The sequence below is a fragment of the Apaloderma vittatum genome, unplaced genomic scaffold (genome assembly GCF_000703405.1).
Source record: "Apaloderma vittatum isolate BGI_N311 unplaced genomic scaffold, ASM70340v1 scaffold432, whole genome shotgun sequence".
Taxonomy (NCBI): domain Eukaryota; kingdom Metazoa; phylum Chordata; class Aves; order Trogoniformes; family Trogonidae; genus Apaloderma; species Apaloderma vittatum.
The window spans coordinates 67,703-88,221 of record NW_009703912.1 but is presented as its reverse complement, the minus strand read 5'-3'; the positions used below and the strand labels follow the sequence as shown (position 1 = coordinate 88,221).

Below are 20,519 nucleotides of genomic sequence, written 5' to 3'. Positions count from 1 at the left end.
ATTTATTATTTGTTATTTTTAGGATTATTTCAGCGGAAAAGGCATCTGATTATACGGATATATATTTGCATGGCATCTTTTCACTTGACGATCTCTAAGCACTTTGTAGAATATGAATGAATTTGTTTGTCTGCAGCGATACTCCTTTTTACAGGCAGGACAACAGGAGCAGTGATTAAAAGACATGTCCAAACTCCCAGAGGAAATTTATGCCGAGCACGGGAACATCGGCTTCCAGTTGCGTATGTGTTAACTACTAAACCTGTGCTAACACAGACAGCGGGAGGTTGGATACACAGGCATTAAAGAAAATGCTGATATTGTAATTTGAAAGGGTCGTCTCTCCTTCCACAGTAACAGGCTCAAACACAGATTAGGCTTGGAGAGAAGTTAAAAAAAAAAAAAAAGTTTCTTATCAATACCAAACAAATGTCCCTTTCCTGCTACTAAGCAGCAACAGGAAAGGAGAGTGGAGAGCAGGGCAAGGTGTGGGGTTACGGAGAGCTCGGTGTGTGAACAGACAGGGCTCTGATTTTGCCAGCGTGACTTGCCAAGACTCTGCCCTTCATCACTGCTAAAAAGATCCTGTCTCCCAGATCGTTCTTCAAACCAGCTTCGCTTCTTCACATTTTACCTGCCAGAGAGATGCACCAGCGAAATTCATGCAGGTGCACTGAAAAACAGACAACACACAGGAGCCAGAAGACTGGTGTTTCTCTCTTTTATTTAAAAACAGTGCTTCATTACCATTTGCAAAGGGTTAGGAAGGGTTTCCCCCCTTGCTTAGAGTTTATAAAAGCCAGCAACATGATCAATAATTTATACACATGGATAGTAATACAAAAAAAAAGGAATAAAAGCTAAAGATCTAACTACTCCGACCTTCACAATTCCAGCTACTTGATAATAATAGGAATAACCCAATGAATACTGTATGGTCTGAAAGCTACTATACAATATGATACTTAACAAGGGAGGGCGGGAAGTTAGAGGCTGTCACAAAGCCCTGGGATGCAGATACTGCTTCTCCAGAGTCAGCAGGGAAACGGGACCCTGGGCAAGCGGCTCGGGCGTCCTAGGAAATGATCTAGGGGAAGGGAACGCGTCCCACTCGGGACACGTCCTGTTCCCCAGCGGTACCTGGCGATGGGAGGTGCTGGGGAGACCACGTGAAGGGGCAAGTCCGTCGCTGCCATTGGAGGTGCTGCGGCCTCTCAGCCTCGCACTGAAAAGCTCCAAGTCTCAAGTAGATCAAGCCTGTGAGGTCAGTAAAATACTCCACCAGCTCCGTATCGCTCTACAGCCCTGGTTCTCATTTGCTATCAGCCCCAGGTTTTAGCTCCAGCTATTTACAAGCAGGATTTATCATATTAAAAAAAAAAAAAGGAAAAAAAAATCCCAAAACCAAATCATATCCCCTGGGGTAAAAGAGGATTATTTCGTCACTTGGTAACGCAGCCAAATCAAGCTGCCAAAACTACAACACGCGCGCACTCACAAAATACTGTGAACAGATAAAAAAAAACAACCCATGACCAAAACTGAGATTACTAATGTGGGAGGCCTGATTTCTGTAAGGAATTCACTCCTTGAGGAAGCAACAAGCCCCTCCACCAGCAGAGAACTAGGAATCCGGCAAGAGATTTATTGACCCACTTCAGAACAAACAAACAAACAAAAAAAGAATAAAAAAACAAAACAAAAAAACATTCCTAAGATTAACTGGCATTTTTGCCAGTCAAATGAATATTCGGTGGACGGCTTCAGAAACCAGCAATCTCCTGGTGAAATCAGGCAAAATTTTGGGCTGATGTGTTCTTGCTTTACCATGAGTTGAGAGGCAGCACGGGAAGCTTGTCTCCTGCGCAAACCCAGATCGGCTGCAGCCCCTGCTGTTGCCCAGAGGGGACAATCACCGGCATGACGTTGCCTTCCAGGGTTAGTGGTGGCAACGGAGACGGGACTTGGGACATCCCAAAGCCATGTTTAAGCTGCCATCGACGCACGCACCGCAGAGGGACGGGGGTTATCCTGCCAACTCCTGGCTAGAGCAAAGTGTACTGGGGAGAAACCTCAGAGCCTACTTGAAAAGGGCCCCATTTCACTCTTTGGCTCTCAAGACTCCTGCTTGCCTTGTTGACTGGAGTTTTCATTGCAGATGAGAAGTTTACCAGGGTTGGAGGGCTGAGAGGGCAATCAGTAAGGTGGGGTGCAGGGAAGGGGCTTTTCAGACATTAACATCACCAAAAAATAGTGTTTTATGCAACAAAGAATCAAGTCTCACTGGTGTATACTACAAAATGTTCGACATTTTCCAAGAGCATGACAAAATAAAAACACAAAGAAGTTTACATAGGATGTTCATCATGTTCACTAGGTTGGGTTTTGTTTTGCTGCCTTTCCCCCCTCCCCCCCTTCCTATTTTAAAACAGTGCAAACAGGTAACGCACTTTAAAAAAAAAATAAATCACCCCCCTGCACCACAGGCAGCATTCCTCCGGCCCTGTCAGGCTGGAGGGTCAGGGGGGGCAGCAGGCCATCGGCCAGGCTGCCCACAGGCTTTCCCTTTGGAGCTAGACTCAGCAAAAGCACTGCCCAGAGCTGTTGTTTGGGTTTCCCTTTTATTGAATTCCTAAGCGCTCCCCAAACCTGTTCCCCATTTGCCTCCTTCTGGGCTGGGCTGGGAAGATACAGACAGGGATGGGGTTAGGGAAAAACGTGGGTAGGAACTGGGAGGCTCTGCTTTGTAATTCCCTGCTGCTGAAGCTCTGGGTGCTCAAATTGAAACCCCAGCAGCCAGTGTATCTTCTCGGGCAAGGAACTGGTTTAATTAACCGTTTCACAATTCGCACTTGAGCCAGCTATTCAGGTAACCCTCCTCAGCCCTTGCTGCGCACTTCAAGTCCACAGATCTTAAAACAGGCGAGAACAAGGGATAAACATTCACTTCGCTTTAGGGACGGGGAAGCGAAATCTAGATTAAGCGACCCCACTGCTCCATGATGACCATCGAGGATCACTGACAGAGCCCTGCCCAAAACACAGGTCTCGGACTGTGGAGCCAGTGCTCTTTGTTGCTGGGCAAGTCTGTTCTCTCTCGGGCACCGAAACAGCCAAGCCATAGCTATTTAAAAACATAGCTTTGTCTATCTGAATTCATGATGCGGGATCCACATAACTGCTTAACCTGGGAAACGCCAGCCACAGCAGGCTCCTACTGACCTCCTTGTCATCTCCAGGTCCTGTCATGGCTTTTCTTAGAAAAGCTAACCCACTCACCACAGTGCAGCCTCCCTAACACGGGGACAGTGACGACAGTTTGATAATGTGCTGGGCATCAATATTAACTTATTCCCTGGAGAGAATATGCTATGCCAGTAGAAGTCATCTTTGTATCAGCACAACTGTACCCACAGACAGACCAGCACATTAAATAAATCAACTCTTCAATTCAAAATTTTAACAGTATAGCATCGTGTGCTGGCCAGACCTATTGCAAGACAGTACAGACAGCAACACTTAAAAGAAACATATTTTCCTCTACATCGAGAGGAATCCCAGATGCCACCAGACTAGAAGGTGACGAACAGCAAGCTATTTGACAGGCTGCCTGTGCAGCTTCCCTTGGAAAGCCAAGCCCTGCTTTGCGAAGGACCTGTGACTGCAGACCCACCTCGGGGACAAGCACTAGCTGCCATTGGTCAAATAAGCAAGGGCCCAGTTTAATTCATTAAGTGTAATTCATTTTGCATAGGGAGATATAGGCTTTGTCCTCACTTCTTCTGAAGATGGATATAGCCACGTCTTGGCTACTCTGAATTCATCTCAAGCCAGTTCATGACACATCTGAGCAAAACCAGAGCTGTCGTTTGCCAAGAGTGAAGAACAGCTGAAGAGCCCTCCTGCCATGGCACAACACTCACTTGAGAAAACCTCGTTGCAAAATTTCAGCTGGCGTGCAAGTTTTTGGGAGGTCTGGTGCTCCAGAGACCCAGAACCAGCAAGCTACCTCCGGCCTCAAGCCGAGCAAGCGTCCCGGCATCTACTCTGCAGCTGAGTGCTGAGAGCAGGAAGCTGGACTATCGGTGAGCTGCCTCGGTGGGGATTCTCACAGCATTAACTATGGAGCTGAGGAGACAGTGGCTGCTTAACACACCGCAGAGAAGCCTTAGCAGGGAGCGACTGGACCGGAGCACCAGGCTCAGAAAAACAGGAGGAAATCAGGCTGGATGGTCTAGAGCAGGTATTACTCGGAGATCATACGGCAGGGGACCACGGCCCCGCAAAGACTGGGCGCTTCTGCACTAAACCCCTCACGTTCCTAATTCACTCGGGCGTGCTGAAGCTGCCGTGCATAGACTCTGCTCGGAGGCAGAAATGGGGCTGGCCTCCCTGTTCCCGGAGAGGCCAAGTGGCGAGGGGGCGGGGTGGGGATTGCGGGCGGCAACTGCCAGGGCAGGGGAGGGCACTCGGGGAGGAAGAACTCAGCTTTTTAAGAGCTGCAGTCAGAACCAGCTGAACTGAAACTGTAGGAAAGGGGCAGAGGGGCCAGCAGCTGCCCCTGCCAGGCTCTGCAAGCTGCGCTCCTCTGGCTCGCAGCCCACAGACCCGCTGCAGGAGGAGCTGCCTGCGGGCAAGGGACAGGATGGCCTCACTCGGCCCCTCGGCCCACAGGCAGGTAGAACAAGTCCAGCAGAGGCTTTTGCTGCATGACAGCTCCAAGAGTCCCCTGGCTGCCCTGTGGTGGACATGGCTCCCCTTGAAAATGACTATTTCTACCATATGCCCTCCCTCCCCTACCCCAATTCAGGCAGGAAAAGCCCTCAAATGCCCCGAGTGCCCCTCATTTCCTAGATTTTGTGAAAGCCCCAACACCCTGTTCTCCCCTCCCCATTTTCAAGCTAACTAAAATATTTATATACAAACAACAAAAAAATTGTCATAACAGCAACAAACCAAACTTTGGCTTGGAAAAAAAAAAAGTTAAAAACCAACAATAAAACCAGAAAAACAAAAATAAAAGGTGGCCAACAGGCTGGCAGTTTGGTGTCCCCTTTATCTAGCTACTCCTCCAGAGAATCAATAGCTTCAGGGTCTCTAGCTTCCCCACCGGCTTCCCCATTCTTCCCATCTGAGGTGCCTCCTCTCTGCCGTGCACAGAGAGGCTACGTGTATCCCTGGGGGAAGAGCAAAAAAACTGCATGGTTGTGCGTTGCTGGGCCAGGACACCTGCCTAAGAGCTCTGCTTGTTGACATCGGTTAGAGTTAAATGCAGGAAGTTTCCTATTCTGGTATCAGCGGTGGATGGAGAAGCAGGTGCATGACAGGAATTGGAGAGGCTCCACCAACAAACCCACGCTCCAAGCAGCCCTTCTGGGGGCAGGTGAGCTCACCCCTGTACTAAATTGAGGGAGTCAAGGTAGCCTAATAAAACCTCGCTCCTGTATTTCTCTACCAAGTGGTCAGAAGACCCTGCCTTTGACCACTGGAGTGACTGGGAGCGCTGTAGGAGGCAGCATCTCAGAGGGGAGGTCTAGAGAGCAGCAACTCCCCATAACAGCACAGCTCACACGATCACCTAAAAACACTGACTTCGAAACAGTGAAATCACTGTAGGAGAAAACAGAAGGGAGATGGCCTTGGGAGTTGTGGAGCTCTACCCTAGACAGTCTCTCTGCTTCCAAATCTTCTAACATGTAGTGTCTATATGGACTCAGCAGACCAGGTGCACAACTTTCTACGAGGGACTGGGCAAAGCAGATGCAGGGGCTCCAATGCAACTGTGCAAGTGCCTGAAATAGCTTGTGGTGGGAAGTTCCTATGAATTCAGAGCTTGCGCAGACTGCTTCTGCCTCCTCTTAAAACTCCTGACAGAAACAAAACTACTTCAGGATCACGTTTAGATACAAAAGACCCTCTTGCCCCACACAAACCCACGTGCTTGCCCCTCGCCTCAAGCAGCCTATACATGACTTGTTTTTCCTCACTCATCTTATTTGAAACAGATCACTTGCAGAAGCACCTAATCAGCTCAGGATGAACAGGAAGAGAGACCTTGCGTGCTGGACCTCAGATGGACGATTCTTCTGCCACCTTTCTTTCTCCATGAGGCCACGTGCATGTCACCTCCGCAAGTTTAACCGCTTGCTGTCCACAGCAGAGGTACTCTGAGTGATGCTGCGTTGCATCTGCCACTCCTCGAGGAAAGAAGGAGAGGAAAGGGACAGCAAGGAAGAAAGATCTTGAATAGAAGGAAGGAAAACTAAGGTAATTACAGCCACCAGCAATGGACGACAATCAGCTAGGATAAGTTGTGTGGGGGAAAGATCACCCTCAACAAAAGCTCCTTTCAAAGTATTGTCCCCTATACAGCAGATAACAGCCAAAGTCTTTGGGCAGGTTGAGGATATCTTCTCTTGTCAAGTTTAAAATCCTGACACTGCTGAGACTGTCCCAAATCTGTGCATGTCAGATGGTGACAAAGACGAGGAAAGTCTCTGCGTTTCCTCCTTTTCCAAATGTGAATGGCTATTTCCCACCAGCATTTAGGTCCCAGCCACAGCCAAAGAGCGCTTCCTTCTGCAGACCAGAAACATAGCAGGTGGAGACTTCTCCCTCACGTCCTCCTGTCTCACGGGCACCAAGCACCAGACCCAGGGAAGTAACTCTGTCTGCGTGTTCCTGATTAACTGCATGATATCATTTTCTTAACAGCTTTCCTTATAGCTAATTGCCTTTTCCGTGATTGGTAGGATAAGCTATGCACCAACATACAGACACGGAAATGCATTATTTTTACCACAGTTAAAAAAAAACCCAAAATGAAAACAAACAAAATAAACCCAAAAAAAAAAATGCACAATCTTTGGAACAAAAGAATTAAAGGCAGAAATTTAAAGGAAAAAAAATACATATTCAAAGAACATAGTGAGGTATAAAAAAGTATTTTCTCTTTTGTTTTTTTTTTTTTTGTTTTTCCTCCTCATCTTGCTATAGAGTTCCTCTACTAGTAAATATTGCAATAGCCAGGCCTCATGAACTGGGGGGGCTGTCCCACTTGCAGGGGGCTCACGTCACTTCAGTAGGGGGCAAATCGGCTGTAGCCACCTCGGTATAAACTTGCCTGTAGAAATTAAATGAGAGAAGAAGTAGCTGTTAGGAGGGGACCTGTAAAGAAACACTCAGGACAGCACCCGAACGCTCTCAGGAGGACTAATGGACATGTCCCGGCACTGACCCATCACCATCAGCACCTCTAAGAAGCAAGAACCTCGCCTGCAAAACCAAAGACATGGCTCAGGAGGACACATTCATGGCCAGCCAGCTGGAGGTGAAGTTTGGCAAGTCTCGGTTGGAGGGATTTCAGTACCAGAGAGGGGACTCATGAGCCCTAGTCTCTGAGCCAGTTGTCTAGGCTGTCTTTATAGACAGCCGAGATCAGGACTTCTAGGATGCTCTTTGTCATGCCTTAAGGTAAAAGCCTAAAATACACGTGATGACCTGGTATCCTAGAAGTGCCTGCCTTTCCTTCATCGACCCTAAAGAGAATCCCCATGATGAGCTGAGGCTCAAACGGAGGTGCTACACTGCAGATGTCTATATTTAGGTGTCTTTTTCTCTGAGCACATTTGTATTCCAGCCTCTGCAACAACACAGATACTGCGCTGGCTGGCAGATGGGCAAGCATGTGCTTTCAGAAAGCTGCTCCACTCCCCTCTGATGCCAGCTTACCTCATTCCTGCCCTTGCATAACTATTGCTGGCAGGCAGGACACGGCATCCTTCCACTAGTGGAAGAAGGAACCAAGTGGAGCAGCTTTGCTGCAAGATGTCAAGAGAACAACCTATTCCCTTGCTTTCTAGAACTGATCTATCATCTCGCCACATGAGCCTTTGAAGTTAACGAAAATGGCAAGAAAGGCTGTCTCACATCTCTAACTGTTGCTGATTTTTGCTCTATGTATCTACCTTGATATAGTTTTACTGATTAATCAACATGTTCTGGCTCCTGGCATTTCTGATCATTCTTCTACCATCTCCTTTGTACCAGGAGATGTGCAAGACCAAGTAACAAGTGGTCTACAACCTGACTGACTCCTTTCCTAGTGCACACATGCAAACATATATGAATGCAGAACAACTGGGAACCCAGCACTGCAGCTAAGGATCTTCTACCCCAACAAAAGAACATTTTCTGGGTGAGCTTTTGTTACCTGATACCCAGGGAACAGCTGTTCCCCATGCTGGAAATGCGAAACAGCACAAGAAAGAAAATCCCACTTACCACAGCGCCAACTCCGTAGCTAGCGGCAGGGGCAAGGGCGTGGTAAGGATCTGCTGTGTACACCCTGCCATAACTGAAGAGAGGGGAAAAAAAGACAGAAAAATAAGTAACAAAAAAGAGAGTAGGGGGGGAAAAAAAAGGCGCTTTGGAGGGGCAGAGAAACAGCCGGCAATGGAAGAAACAGCATACCCTTCCACACACATGTATGCATACATGCACACACATGCATGCAGGCAGCCCCTCTTCCAAGAGATCCTATGGGCATGCTGCCATGCATCGTATGACATGGGCGAGAGAATGGCCTGCAAGGAGGGACGTGGCAGAAGCCATGAGCTCGACCTGCAGGGAAGAGGTGAGCACCTTGGAAATGACAGCTAGTGCATCCCTTACCTCGCATGATGCAATTTGGGAGGAGAGTGACTGCCGGCACTAGCGCTACTGGCACGGTAATAGCTGCTAAATAGAAAGCAGTGAGGGATTCTCCAGAATGAGAAGGGAGAATAAGCTTTAATGGTCTCGCATGCACTCAGATTAAAACACGGCCTCACTGCACAGGAGATGAAAAATCTTAAGGCAAGCACTCTGATGTTGATAATCCTTTGTATCTACACAGAGCTGCACATTAAAGCATCCAAGAGTACTGTATGAGCCAAGTAATTTTTACTTCATGGACAGGGAGAGAAATGCACCCAGTGATTAAACAACCTGCCCAGAGTCACAGAGCAAGTAGCTGGCAAGGCAAGCCAGGTCTTTTGACGCCAAGGCTGAAACCACACTGCCTCCTTTGTGCAGAGGATCACAAGGATAAGGAAGAGGCTGAGATTCGTGCCAGGCTCACGTACACCGGAGGGCAACATCGCCCGGGAGTGGAGAGACAAACCGTGCATTCAAGTCGTTCACGTTGGGTTGCGCATGCACGTGTGCTCGTGCGAGTGCAAGTAAGACAAAGAAACGGGGAAGAAACAGAAGTGCTGTGAAGGATCAACGCTCCTTGAATCCCTGAGCACAGCAAGCTAGCCCCCAGGGACTCCTCCCCCTTACATACCCATCGCTGTAAGCTGCTGCAGCGGCTGCAGCGGCCGTGGCTGCTGTTGCAGTAGCAGGCTGTGCATATCTGTAGGCTGCGTATCCACCCTGCAGGAGAGAAGAGAACTGACTTTACAGATACCTGCCCACTCACGCAGAGCATAAAAGAAATTAAAGAAAAAGAAAAGTCACAAACATCACAAGGAGAGGAAGTGTTTCAAACTGCATCAGCTCCCATGTCATGTCTATCATAAGCATTGCTCGTTAACTCACATTTATCCCTTTCCTCAGAAGGACCAGGAGGACTCTTCCACTACCTCGGTTAGCAGAAGGAACAAACTAAAGCAAGCCTTGAGCGTGGTTATACCCCTGCAGGAAATTTTTGGCATGGAGGAACTGAAAACCAGAAAACAGCTGAAGCCTTGCGTGCAATGTATTACTTACATCCCTTACCTCTGGGGAAATCAGAGGTGGGCACTTTCTGTGAAGTGTGTATTTCAGAAAGGGGACCATTCAGAGAAAATCCTGCTTTTCTCCCTTCTATTTCTTTTTTTTTTTTAGTCTGAGAAACCCAAAGGGCAAGAATTTCACTTGGTCCAGATGTGTAAAGGCATCAAGAGCCAAAGAAGCCAAAAAGAAATGAGGAAAAGATAGTCACATGAGACAGGTTCCTGTGGTCTCAGGGCTGGGAACAAGCAAACTGACATCAGTAACAGCCAGACTGTTTCTCCTCTCCCTCCACATTTAGAAGGAACAGGTCAGGAGAAATTATTCCGGAACAGTCTGTATTGCTGCTGTTTTTCTGTCCATGCTATGCACCTGTAGTAAAGGCATGGAAGGAAAATGCTTGTGCTGCTAAGAGGTAGTTACTAAAAACACACTTGCAACTGGGCTGGCAAAACGTGAATCCTGACCCAGAGGAAGACCTGCGAGTCTCCTCCAGGGACCCTCCAAAAGGAGCTCTTGGGGCAGAGGTAGACCTGGCTTACACGGGCGGCTCTGCACGCCCGGCTATAATGAAGGAGAGAGGCAGCCACTTTTCAGACGAGGGGCAAAGGCTGCATGGCAGGCAGTAAGGCGGGCTCTGAAGCCCAGGTTAGTTCTTTAGATCCTTAAGTACTGCTGCACACTTCGGAATGCATTTTTGTTGATTTCGAGCATGGGGGGCAATAGTAAATGAACCGTGGTTTTGATTTGCTAGAAACACAATGAGCCATAAATAACATCAAAAAAAATTCCAGATTGCTTCTGGCTTTCTTTTCTTTTTTTTTTTTTCTTTTTTCCCTTCAGTTGACATTTCAGAGTTTGAAGGACCAGAAGGCAGGCTTATGCTTTTCACCTCCAGAATCAACTCAACATACCTCCACCACTTCTTCCCTATAGATCTTTTGCATATATGTAACAAAGAATACAAGATCAGCTCTACCACAGAACTGCATGTTTACTCAGCAGTGCTTAGTTTTGGGCTAGGTAGCTTTTAAATTAGAAGTAAGGATTTTCAATTAATTTTGGTTGCTTTAGTGGAGTCTGTGTAAGCCCCATGAAAACTAACGTGCGAACCAACACACGCCTGGGGACCCTTTCCTGCTCCGGAGGAGGAGGAGTTTCAGTCTCTTCCTATTTCAGTCAACAGAAGAAAGAGCAACACAAGTGTTCACCTTTGAAATATCACCACGTTGCCTGAAAGAGATGTCAAGTTACAGTTGTGCCCTTTTCATCTCATCCAGCTGTTTCAATCCCTGCACTTTGGACTGATGGTTCGGGAGGTTTAGCTTGGTTTTGGCACCACCATTACTGCCACCTCCAAAACATGACAAAGATGTGAGGAGCGATGCGCAGCCTCAATCCAAATCACCAAATGAAGACGAAACTTCATACCAATGTCATTGTCCCTTAAGTCCACGAGCTTCCTGAACTCTCGAAGGGGTCTGTCACTTGGGCATGGAGCATGAGGCACTTTCGCCTGGCACTGCCCTGCGCAGGGCAGCTGGCTTCAGCGCACACCCAGATTCCCCCTCTGGCCCACGCTCGCCAGCCACATTTCAGTTCAGAAACCATTACAAATGTGCCTGGCGCGTACTCTGCACATGACAGCAAGATGCAGTTTGAAACCAAAAAAGGGTTATCATGTAATTCTCTTTTAACTCACGTCTCTCGTAAAGGAAAACGAAACGAAACCAAACCAAACCAAAAAAAGAAAAGAAGAAGAAAAGAAAAGAAGGGCTGGAATCAGGTGTGGGAAGGGGGGGAATGGCGTAACATTTATTAATCAAAATTAAAAACTAAGCATGCTGACATCTGGAGCTAGAACAACCAGCAAAGTCACCACGTTCAGACTCATATTGGCTAGTTCTATCCATCCCAGCATTCTCTTGGGACAGCAGTTCGCCCTAGGCTCTACCACAAGCTCAGTGAAGTACACAGCCTCAAGTACTAGAGCGTGCAGCCACAACAACCTGCTATTACGGAAACAGTCAGTCACCACTGGAGTTAACATTCCAACCTTAACAACTCCCACAGCCTCCCCGCCCTCGCCCCCCGAAATGGCTCCCACCCTAGCCCTGGCCCACACCACAATGTTAATAATTATAACAAGCAATAACCCATCTGTTATATCAGAGAAGGGAACAGAGACTCCACTGAGAGATTTAGAGCGGGATGTTAACATTTCTTCAGTCAACTGCACAACAAACAAAAAAAAAACAACAGGAGAAATAATTCATTGGAGAAATGAAGTTAAGAAATAGCTGACATGTGTATTGCTTTTTAACCATGCACTGATGCAAAATTGAAGCTACTGTTAATTTAAGGAAAAAAAAAATAAAAAGAAAAAAAGTCACAGGATAGAGGTACACGAACGGGCAGACCTGCTCAGTTCAAAGCGGTCCGTAAATTCTACTTGTGTGTACTTCAAATAAAACCAAAAATGGGGATTATAATGGCCATGGTACGTTCCTGTCATAGGAGCAATGAGTGTGGACAGCTCGGGGATTTCTGACACGGGGATGTATTTAGCATGACCAGCAGGTCCAAGTACACCAAAATGGGGTGAAGGAAAGAGAAGGAAAGTTGCAACCATTACTCCTTATTTCATAAATGCTGGTTTCACCAAGCTCGGGGACCAGTAGAGGGCACAGGAGATACTGTGCAGGTTGCCTTACGCAGCTGATGCTCCCGTTCTCCACAACCCACCTGGAATTCCATTAATGCACCTAAAGCCCTGCTCAGCTTGTCCAATGCACCAGTTCTTTTCTCCTACTATTCCCGTTTACACACAATTTTTTGCAGAGCTCATCTGTAACCTCAGCTACACAGCCCTACCACCCCATGCGATTTCTGATGCCACTCACCTCACGTACTCTAGAAAATATAAACTTTAACAGGGTAGAGCATCTTCAACAAACATGAAAAATTGTGTTTCCCAATAAAAGAAATAATTTTTTTTAGAAGGCCCTTTTCTAGCTGCACCACACTCCTTCAGTGCCACAGCCAAACTGCAAAAGACAACACCATGGAGTGGCACAATCCCTGACACCCAAGACCCCCATGTAAACCCCCACTCTGTCTATTTAAGTGAAGTGATTCCACAGGGACAGGTTTACCCATCAAGGTTCAGTTTTTAAAATCTTTAGCCTCATCTCAGAAGAAATAAGCGTGGCTGAGCTTCTTGTGAAGATGTTAAGTCAGTTACATTTCTGAAAAAAACAGGGGAACTAAGGAAAAGACTTACGTGTTGTTATTGGCTGTAAGTAACAACCAAAGGGACAGTCTAAAGCAAGACTGGTCTTTTCCCGAACAATTTTTCTGATTATCTGGGGAGCATGTGAGAGAAAGGAACACAACCCTAAGTGTTGTTTATTTTAATTTAAGTTCTTTTTCTCTGGATATCCTGCCAGTGCTGCTGGGGCTATGCTAAATCCCCTTTCCCCACGTGAAGGTGTAGAGCTTGAGCCTATAGATCTCAAATGTCAAGCAACTGTATTTGCTCAGGTATTCACAAAAGCCCAGATTTAAAACTACTGTTCTGTCATGTTACCGTCCTTGGCTCATCAATGAAGCAAGAAAATATTTTTTTAAAAAATTTCTTCTTTAACATTAGATGATAGCTTTTTCAGTATTGTCATATATTCTCTGAAATAACATAAACATGGCAAACCAACATACACAGGAAGCTGCGACCCCAACTAAAGCAGCACTTCCATTACTGAACACGTTAATGTAGAAAATTAGCACTTAAAGACTATACATTTCAGCTCAAAGTACATCCATCTTCTCTTCCACTCTTCAGGTCCATATTAGGTGGTCAGTCCAACGAGAACATGAGGAAATCCAAAACTACAGCTTACTACATCAGCATAAAGCCTTCTTTTTCTTTTTCCCTTGCTGCCTTAGACAGGCGCGCAAAGCATGTTGCCGGCCCTCTTTACCTCAAAGAGCCCTCGTGCCACCAAGACACGAGCGTTCCCACAACCCTGGAGAAACACGTAACTTGTGGGACCACCGAGATATTTTTGACCGGCTGCCAGGTTTAGGCAGCAAGTCCAATTTTAGGATCTTTTATTTGTCGTATCTCAAATGCGTCTTCTCCACCCTCAAACTGCCCTATAACAGAAATTAAGAAGCAGAAAGGGCTAGAACCATTTCCAGTATTTCCGTATTAGAAGGGTGGCATATGTGCACCAGGAATGAGCATGAATGAATTAAAAGAGGTGACAGGACAACGGTGTCCATTGCAGTAGGTGCTTCTACATGGTAATGGGACAAGCATGACCTTGTTAACCCTTCCATTGAATTTACATTATTTTTAAATTTTTTTGAATGAAATGCCACTCGGTGTGAAATCTGGACACGCGCCACCCTGCTACAGCGGGGGCTTGGATCACACGTGAGTCTGCGCTGCCCTAAAAAAGCCTCTGTTCCCATCTCTAATGTGGTGCCGGAATGGTTAGTATAATTCAGTTTTTTCCACTGCAATCCACAATCTGATCGGTTGGCAGGTCACACTGGCACTCCTACCTGAGGTATTTTAGCGCTAATGATTGGTTCCTGTAAGACTATTCTATAACAGAACACAGGAAGAGCAGTTCAAAAAAACACAGCTGTGGAAAGAAACAATCATACAAACAGCCCGCGGCAGGGCTCACCAGCCTTTTCTTTCCAGTGGATGCAAGCACGCTTTTCACAGGCAGGAGCAGTCTTCGCACGGGTGGGTTTTATTTGGGTTTCCCCCCCGCCGCCCAGATTGACCCCATTGTAGAAGAAAGATAACCTTTCTTATGATCCGAAATGAAGCCCTCTGCATCCTGGGGCAGGTCATTTTATGAATTCAGGTGTCTTGCCAGAGTGGGACGCATCCAACAAGAGATGGAATGCCTTCTTCACAGAAGAAGTGGCTAGCAGGATGGTTGCCCCAGGAAAGAAAAAAGGAGTGAGGAAGAGGAGGAGGAGGAAAATGAGAAATTGGTGCATAATATGTATGCAGAAAAAGCAGCCCAAACTTGGGACACTTCCCCTTCATCTTGCCTACCACTAACCATTCCCTGTCAGCTCAGCTCCTTTCCAGCCCTCTTTGACACAACCTGACAGACTCAGAAGACCTAAGAGAATCTCAATTTAACTTTTCCCCCAGCCCTAACTCAAGCACTCTCTGCCATCCCTTACACAATCTGGACCAGCCTTTCACAGCAACCAAAGGGTTGGAAGCACTGCGGTGAAAAGCACAACAAATCAGCGGGGCACAGGGACCCCAGAACCATTCCATGTGTGCCAAGCAAACTGTTAGAAAGGGTAACTTCATGTTTGGATTGTGACAACTTTTTCCTGAGCTTCAGCAGAAGACTCTGGGCAGCAATAACATAGGAAAAAGCACAATCTACCTTGGAGTCCTCTCTTCCAGCATCCTGCTTTCTTACAAGACCTGAGCCACCAGCAGCAAAGTCGTCAGAAGGCCACCTAACGGTTCTGACCTGACTTGGGGGCTTGTTTTTGTGTTACATGATGCTACCGCAAAGCAGCACCAAGTGGTTACAGGGATTCTTCATTACTCAAATCTCTTTCCTTAAAACAAATAAGCCTCTCCTCACCACCTGCAATGGAAGCTCTGAAGGAGCTTTCTCAAAAGAAATAGGGAGTAACCCTGGACAGTTTTCCTCTTCAACATGACAGCCTCTTATTTGCCACAACCTGAGGGAAGAGGCACTAAGCATTGCTCACTGCTACAGCAAGTAAGCAAGCAAAGTCAGTGGCTGGTAAAACCAGTGTTTTAGGAGTGAGGCGGGAAAACCCAGAACTCTCTGAAGTCCTTGACACAGTTTTACAAAGAACACTTGACTAGGTAGATCAATTTATTAAAGGATTGCGCACATGATACTGTATGTAAAAATGAAGAAATGCATCCAGTATCTCTACGCTCAGAGAGCACGTCTTTCAACCTGTTTTGGGAAAAGCGCCTTTACATGACTTGACCCTTCATAGACGCCAGCAAAATCCAGGAGCTAATTCCATCCATTATCTTGAGTCTAACCCCAGGGACCTCTTTATAAATGTCAGAAGCAGCACTGTCGCAGGAGCGGGGATGAGAAACTCATGCCGAAAACTGTGCCGCTACTCAGTGTAAAACTTGCCCAGCTCCAGAGAGTTATTACTATGCCACCACGGATGGGAACTTTGCTAGAGCCAGGCAGGCCACAAGTTGCGATGGCAGCAGCAGACCTGAAGCTTTTTGGCTTTGAAGGGCATACTCCTACCACAGCTGCTCTGCAACAGCTCTCCATCGCAGAGGAAATCGCTTTTCCCACTGGCCAGCCAGAACCCCTCCATCCACGACCCACCTACATGTAACACAGATGCCCTGGAGATTTGCAGTATGGCCTGGCTGTGTAGGACAAAGACAATGACAGAACAAAGTCTCCCATGGTATCAGAGCTAATTCCTAGACAGGAGGAGGCTGCTGACTCTTCTAACTGACTATCTCCACATATTTGTACTTTACAATTCCCCAAAGAGGCGAGAGAATTTAGCCTATTTAGGTACCATTCCTATGAGCAAAATGAGATGTCAGTTTTCACTGTAGCATCTCAGTCTCCATTTTTAATCAGTTCCAGTGTCTTTCCCAAAGGGATAATCTCCACATCCCAGTGGCACATGAACATTTTTAAACATACAGCTCTCTCAGTTTAGTGTGGGCTGCACAAATCAAACCTGAAAGGGCCCCAAGAGGGGAGAGAGAGGGGAGGGCGGAGGGGGAGAAGGAAAAGGAAGGTCTGAGGCTAAACCAGTCCTGTTATTTTTATATCCAAATTATGGAAACCAGAGAAGTGTTGAGAGAAATTTTAATTTGCTAATCATCTCTCAGGTTGATTAGTAGCAGTGTGCATGTGGGGGACAGGACACCCAGTAAACTGAACCTGGCAATGATCAGGAAACCCAAAGGCTTAGGTCTTGCACCCAGGGGCAAGCGCAGTGACAGAGAAGCATGCTTGCATTCCTAAATATATAAATATATATATCCACAAGGAAGAAGAAAATTAAAGTAAATGATCATTTAAAAAAAACAAACCAAACCAAACCAAACCAACAAACCAAAATAAAATAAAATAAAATAAAAAAAAAAGGCTGGCTTGTCAGGGGTTGGGGACAAGAAGGCTCCGGTGTGTGTACTTACATAGAGGTCAGCACCGTAAAATCCGTCCTGGTAAACCACACTGCAGAAAATCCACACAAAAACAAAAAAAACAAAAAACAAAAAACAAAAGAACAGAAAACACATTCCGGTTATTGAGGACGGCAGCATGCACATGCGTTTTACACAGGCAGGTGATGTATGAATCCATAACCTGGGCTTTTGGCAGGAGCAAATCAGCGAGAGAATGTGTGTGCGCACGCACGCTAGACGGCTCCAAGTCATCTTCCACGGCATGCAAAGGGGGAAGGGGCGGGCAGAGGGGGAGACAGTATGCGGAGGAGAGAGGGAGGGGAACCACCATCTTGTACAATAAAAATAGACTCAAAAAGATCTGATGTCCTGAAGAAGAGAAACAAGGGTTTAGAGACCTCCACTCTGGTTATTCTTCTGGAATGATTTTAGTTATCCCCCCTAAACACATGGAAACATTGGCTTCATGAAGCGGGCTCGTGAAATCGAGGAGCCCCTCAGAAGGCATCCCACAGGGGCTGGAGTCACCTACGTCAGAAGTACGTTTCAGAGAGTTGTGTACGATTATGTATTTTGAGCTTCACAGGGCAACGTGACTTTGTTTCTGACATCCATACATCACCTGCTTTTACCCTGCACATTAGACATGCGATAAGATTTGGCTGATCACACAAGCATGCAAAGTATTATTATTCAGCATCTTAAAGAACTGATGCAACACCTCAGGAAAACACGTCAATCAATTCTGATCAAAGTAAACACAGAGAAATGTAATTAAAAAGAAAAAACCAAAAATACCCACAATGCATTGCTTTCACAAGCAGAGATAATGAGCTAAAAAGGTTAGGTGACTGGTCCAAGGTCCAAGAATTGAAAGGTGCAGTGGGAGTCCCTGGTAGTAACGACCTATTCCGCAGCAGAGAGAAGCAACTGGAAGGGTTTCCATGGGATGGTGTTTTTTATGCTTTAAGCCATAGTTTTCTTTCTCTCAGAACTTCAAGCAGTTAAAAGCTGTTAAACCAGAGCCTGGGGTTCCCAAAGAGCCACCCTTACCACAGCATCTGCTAGTATAAGACTACGCAGCTCGCTTTGGGGACAGGGGTTGGGGAAGGATGAGGAAGGAAGAGAGGGGATGCCCCCCACCCATTCTGAGTTCCTCAAACTGAGGAATTTCCTCCCGCTTTGTCCTCTGAATAGCTCCACATGAACTTGCTCAAGGCTTTAAAAAGCATTAGCCCCACCATCTGTGATGTTCGTGGATCTGATGTGCATGACTTACCAGTAGCATTAAGGAAAAAGAAGGTATGGAACACTAGCTTTTCTGTCAATTATCATTTTTCCCTCATCAGATGGAATGCGAAATGCTGCCAAAAAGCCTGCCACCCTCACACACCCACCTATTGTAAGGCACGCACACACAAAAAAGCCCAGTGGATCTTGCCAAAATTCTGCATGCTATTACTAAAAAAAAATTAAAATTAAATTAAAAAATAATCTGTTGCAGTGTTAGCTCCTGCTTGAATACTTTAGTCTTGCTGTCTTCCCGGGGAAAAGTACACTCCATTCCCAATGGACAAGGTTACTACTGTCTCCAAGAGCGCTAGGAGCAGATATGAAAATAGAGACCCTTGTTAGAGGAAGAAGGGAGCCACTTCAGCAGGGAGAAGCAGGCCGTAAGATTGTGTTTGTTGAAGCTAATTTTTTTTTACAACCACATAACAAAGAATTTGGCTCCTGAGGCAGTGACTTACATTGCTGGGTTCTCTATCTAGGACCGGGAATGTTTTAGCAGTGATACTCCACCTGCTCCTGCAGGAAAGGCAAACGCATGACAGAGGAAGTGACTGTTGGTTTATGAACAGGTTAGCAGTTTTAACAGTTATTCCGAACACAATCAGTTGGACGAATCTAAGCATTACCACATTGGATCAGGCCACTACTCCTGTAACTTAAAAACCTGTCAGCAAGAGATGCTAGCATCAGCTGTCCAGAGAAAACTGCAAGCAACACTAGTAACAGGTAGACTTCCTGGGTCCAAACAACCAAGTACACGTTCGTCCTCCACCTCTCCTTCACTTAGGACTTGACTGACACCGACTGCCTGGGTTGAAATTTAGCAAGTTTGTTTATATGCTAGAATATTTGTGATTCTTAATGCTAGCAAAAACTGGGAGAATTCCTTCATTTGAGAACCACAGAGACCATTCTGGTTATGTAAACAGACCAGAAGCATAAAGCAGCCCAGCAGTCCACCAAATCTCAGTGGCATCTGCAAAAAGCCCATGAGCTGAGCTAAAAAACATTCACAGGAAAAAGAAATATGCTGGTTTTGTAAATTATCGTATCATTTACGTGTACCAACAGTTGACTGAGTTGTAAAAGGAACCAAAAAATTACTCCAAACCCCCAAAGCTCTCTACTGCCTTCTATCTGGTCTGACTTTCCTCTACTTTTGGCTTTGAGTCAGTGAATTCTCTATATATTTACACTCCTAGACTAAATTATTCTATATGATGACAAGTCTGCTCTTCTTTCAGGTACTTAATGACCATGAACAAGTCAATGCCTAACCTATAATTCGAGAAATAAAATTGATCAAGCTTATTTAGTTTTGAGAGTTTTACAACAGACCAGTTGGGTTGTGGGTCTTTTTTTCATAATGACTTAATTCTCACTGGTTTTGGTCTGAAATGTAACTTGTCAGCATTCTTGTTTAGAAAGTACAGCTGCTATAACTCAGGGCAATACTCCAGTACAGGTTTTGCTCATGCTACATGTCAGAGTTTATAAACTTCTGTTGGATGCCACCTTGATTATAAACTGAAGGTTGCATTTGCATTCTGAGGTCAGGCTCAGGCGATTATCTAACATCCCCTACAGTGTTTTCAGCATTTGCTTTCCAAGGTATGAGCTGCCTACCCTGGATAAACAGCCATGTCTATACATAAGCATGCACATTTTGCATAGGCATGAGTAAAGCTAAATGTTACAACTATTAAAAATAACATGATCTCTTGCACCTTCCTCTGGAGTATCTATCACTAGAGGTTGTCAAAACTTACTCTAACCTGAACGGCTCTCAGGTCTGATCCAGTATGGGAATTCCAACGAGCTTTTTATTAATCTACATGCCATATTTTTTGAATTCTTCTAAACTCTCAAGTGCAGTGACACCATTAAGTTTTGCAACTTAAACACCACTAAGGTTTGTGAAAACTAGTTCCTTCTACCAGGTTTGAGTTAACCTGTAGCTTACTTTCCTGTCGTCTTCCAAGTTACTCACTATGTAATGATCGCTCATGCGTTGCTGACTGATCTGACGGCATCACCGTTCCACTGGCCAGCAAGAAAACAACCGATGCAAGGCAAGGTGCCAGAAATGTGTGCCTGCCCCTGACTACATGGAGGGTCAACAGTGCCTACATGGAGCAGTGGCTGTCCTACAGGTTACGGTAACATGGAACTGCATAGCACATTTTGTATTATTCCACAAGGAATCAAACTTCCTCTACAAAATATCTGTTAGAGATTCAGAATATGATGGCAATAAACACTA

The 20,519-nt window shown here is 45.9% G+C and overlaps 1 protein-coding gene across 3 annotated transcripts in view; it reads right to left on the bottom strand.

Moving 5' to 3' along the window:
• Positions 1–6,867: 6,867 nt before the first annotated feature.
• The window catches only part of RBFOX2 (RNA binding protein, fox-1 homolog (C. elegans) 2), a 55,766-nt gene continuing 42,114 nt past the window's right edge, over positions 6,868–20,519 (bottom strand). Inside the window, exons 9-12 of one of the 3 annotated variants that reach the window (XM_009864800.1) lie at positions 16,973–17,012; positions 9,329–9,417; positions 8,284–8,356; positions 6,868–7,123 (exon numbers count right to left, since the gene is read on the bottom strand). In XM_009864800.1, the coding sequence (XP_009863102.1) occupies positions 7,079–7,123; positions 8,284–8,356; positions 9,329–9,417; positions 16,973–17,012 (247 nt within the window). In that variant the 3' untranslated portion in view covers positions 6,868–7,078. The remainder of the gene's footprint in view (positions 7,124–8,283; positions 8,357–9,328; positions 9,418–16,972; positions 17,013–20,519) is intronic. The other 2 variants (XM_009864802.1, XM_009864801.1) reach the window with 2 other exon arrangements.